General features: G+C 52.6%; 2 protein-coding genes across 2 annotated transcripts in view; both read left to right on the plus strand.

Moving 5' to 3' along the window:
- Positions 1 to 1,652: 1,652 nt before the first annotated feature.
- Positions 1,653 to 3,122, plus strand: part of LOC104850948 (dual specificity protein phosphatase 13) — a 2,470-nt gene continuing 1,000 nt past the window's right edge. Inside the window, exons 1-2 of the mRNA XM_010608076.1 lie at positions 1,653 to 1,801; positions 2,448 to 2,665. Coding sequence (XP_010606378.1) covers positions 1,653 to 1,801; positions 2,448 to 2,665 — 367 coding nt within the window. The remainder of the gene's footprint in view (positions 1,802 to 2,447; positions 2,666 to 3,122) is intronic.
- Positions 1,731 to 3,122, plus strand: part of LOC104850406 (dual specificity protein phosphatase 13) — an 11,040-nt gene continuing 9,648 nt past the window's right edge. The window contains exon 1 of the mRNA XM_010607368.2: positions 1,731 to 1,801. The gene's annotated coding sequence lies outside the window, so the exon portion shown is untranslated. The remainder of the gene's footprint in view (positions 1,802 to 3,122) is intronic.

The raw sequence follows: 3,122 nt of genomic DNA on the forward strand, positions 1-3,122 counted from the left end.
TTTTTTTTTTGGTTTTTGAGACAGGGTCTCACTATGTAGTTGAGACTGACCTGGAACTCGCTATGTAGCCCAGGCTGGTCTCGAACTCACAGTGATCCTCCTGCCTCAGCCTCCCAAGTGCTGGGATTAAAAGCATGCACCACCACACCGGCTTATCTTGCTTTCTAGTTTCCCACTGGACAGGTGCAGGCCCAGCTTCTAGGTCCCTCTTATCACATCACAGTCACTATATGTCCAAGCTGCTATTCCAACCCAAGTCCGTCTAACATCAGAACCTATGTTCTCCCTCCACTACTTTACCCCACTCCGAGGAAAGGCCCCCTTCCAGCCCAGGCCTAGCACTGGCAGGTGGCTTCTGCCATAAACCTTGCGGGAATTTTTAGATGCTGCTGTCCATGTCTTCTCCCCACATTTCTCTGACTCTAGAACACACAGGATCACCACACAGACATCTGGCTCCCACCTAGCTCATAGCCTCCCAAGCGCTGAGATCAGAGCCATGTGCCACCATATGTGGCTCTAGAAGAGCTTTTTCTATCATTCATCCTTGGAGCCATCTCTGCCCTGGCTCTCAAAACAAATGGACTTTTATTGACAGGCTCTACACCTATCAATCCAACAAACATTTCAAAGCACTCACTATGTGTTACACCCAGCACATCCTTTAGTTCATTTAATCTTTACAACTGTTCTCTGGAAGGTGTGATTGATATAGGAGGAGTAGATGTAACTTCCAAAACTGCTAGATATCCGAAACATGAGTTTGTGTTCTACAAGATCGAAGAATGAATTCTAAGAACAGCAGAGGTTAAGAGGAGGAGAAATTTATTGAGAGAAAAATAACTTCTTTCTAGGAGAGACAGAAGGGGGACTGGAAAATGGGTTACCCACCAACCCTGCTTATCAAAGGTGTTTTATGGGACAAAGCCATGAAGTGAGGCAGGTTCAAGGTGAGCCAAAACTACAGTCAACTAGTAAGATTGCAAGTACATTTGTTTAAGTAGCACTGATCCAATGAGAAATCACAAGGTCAACAAAATGATGATCAACCAATAAGACTGCAACAAGTACAGTCACTCAGGTAATACTGATTAGATGGGGATCCAATGGGGAAACAAGAGACATAGCAAGGGTACAAGGATTTTTGGTCAGGGACTATCCTGGAAGGGGTGGGTATGATCTTGGCCCTCCACCCAGGTGATTGATAACCTATTTAGAGTATCAATCACTGCTCTTCATCCATAGGGGACCCGGGCAGGTGTGCTAGTTTCTTCCCTTACAATACTGGCCTTCAGTGAATGTGTCTTGATTGTCCCGCATGTTGGTTCCTTGCAGCCCAGCCCTAACTGCCAACCAGACATCTGATTAACTTACCTATCTACAATATGATCACCCTTAACTTTACAGAGAAAGACATCAAAGTTGAGAGAGGTAGTGACTAGCCAGAATCGGTCTGACTCCATGTTATCAAGGAGTTTGGGGGTGATCCTGGCTGGGGAAAAACCAGTCCTGGCCTCTCTGGAGGCCTCTAGGACTTGCTGACTCACTCTTGTCCCACCTGTCCCTGCCAGTCTCTGGGAAGGAGAAATGACCCTGGAAAAGCACGGAGGGGTGGGTGAACGCAGAGGCAGAGGCGTGGGCCGGACTGGCCCATGGCTGAGGCCTCACTCCCAGAGCTGCGGGGAGACTTGGAGGCCACGCCTTGTCCCAGTGTCCTGGAGCTGGAGGAGCTCCTGAGGGCCGGGAAGGCCTCTTGCAGCCGTGTGGATGAAGTCTGGCCTAACCTTTTCATAGGAGATGCGTGAGTGGTTGCTGGCCCAAGGGGGTGGGTGGGAACAAGCAGAGATCTTGGGCCGGAGGGGACTTTCTCCAGGACTGCCACAGCTCAGGGACCTGGTGTGGCCACCAGACTGGGAGTGGGCAGGGATTGTTCCCATCTGTAAGAAGGGCTCTTCCCACCGGCTCTGGGGCTCCTGGCACATCCAGGACAATTGCCAGTCTGGGGACAGAGGCCTGGGGCACAGTGTGTGGAGCTGGAGACCAGGTAGACAGAGAGCCCCCTTCCTGGTCCCAGCTTCCCCCTCTGGACACGGAGTGGGTGGAGAAGCCTAGGATGGCAAGTCAGGGAGGTGTTGCTCTAAACATTTCCAGATTGGAAGCAGGTATGTGCCAGTGACCAAGAAAGGCAGGATGTGGGTGGGAGGAGATGGGGCAAGAAGGGCGGGGCAGCCGGGTCCCAGGTGGAAACAGTCCCTTCCCTCCTGACCTGGCTGGGAGCAAATGGCCCAAGGAAGCAGGAAGGATCCAAACTAAGCCTGAACCAGCTTCTACCCCAGAAAGGGCAGGGGGAGGAGCTCTGGATTCCTCTGGCCAAGGGAGGGAGCCACGGACACCTCTTTACTGGACACTGGTTCAGCGAGCCTCCAGCTCCTTCCTGCCCTCCCCAGGGCCACGGCAAACAACCGCTTTGAGCTGTGGAAGCTGGGGATCACCCACGTGCTGAACGCTGCCCATGGGGGCCTCTACTGCCAGGGCGGCCCCGACTTCTACGGCAGCAGTGTGAGCTACCTGGGGGTGCCAGCCTACGACCTCCCCGATTTCGATATCAGCACCTACTTCTCCTCTGCAGCAGACTTCATCCACCAAGCCCTCAGCACCTCCGGGGGTAGGACTTGGGGTTGGAGCCTGCACACTGCTGCACATTCGTGGGAAGGGGCCCCATTTCCCTCACTCAGCAGTGCCTCTCTGTCCTTGGTTTTTCTTTTTTGTTTTGCTTTGTTTTGATACCGGGGATTGAACTCACGTCCCTGCCAATGTGAGGCAGGCGGCAGAACCACTGAGCTAAATCCCCAGCCCCTACGCCCCCTCAGAGCTCCAGCATTTTGTTCCCCATTCTCACAGAGAGGAGCAGATGACTGGATAAAGCCATGAGGGGAGTCAGCAGCAGCCCTGGGTGGGGAGCCAGTCCAAGTCAGCAGGACAATTCCTCCTCTGTAATAGCCTCAGGAAATCACCACTGGGGGCCAGGGATGTAGCTCAGCAGCGCACCACCTGCCTGGCATCATGAGGCCCTGAGTTTGATTCTTGGTACCAAAAAAGAAAAGTGAAAAAAAAAAAAAAAA

Source organism: Fukomys damarensis, unplaced genomic scaffold, assembly GCF_012274545.1.
Source record: "Fukomys damarensis isolate Sample0158 unplaced genomic scaffold, DMR_v1.0_HiC HiC_scaffold_20, whole genome shotgun sequence".
Classification (NCBI taxonomy): Eukaryota; Metazoa; Chordata; class Mammalia; order Rodentia; family Bathyergidae; genus Fukomys; species Fukomys damarensis.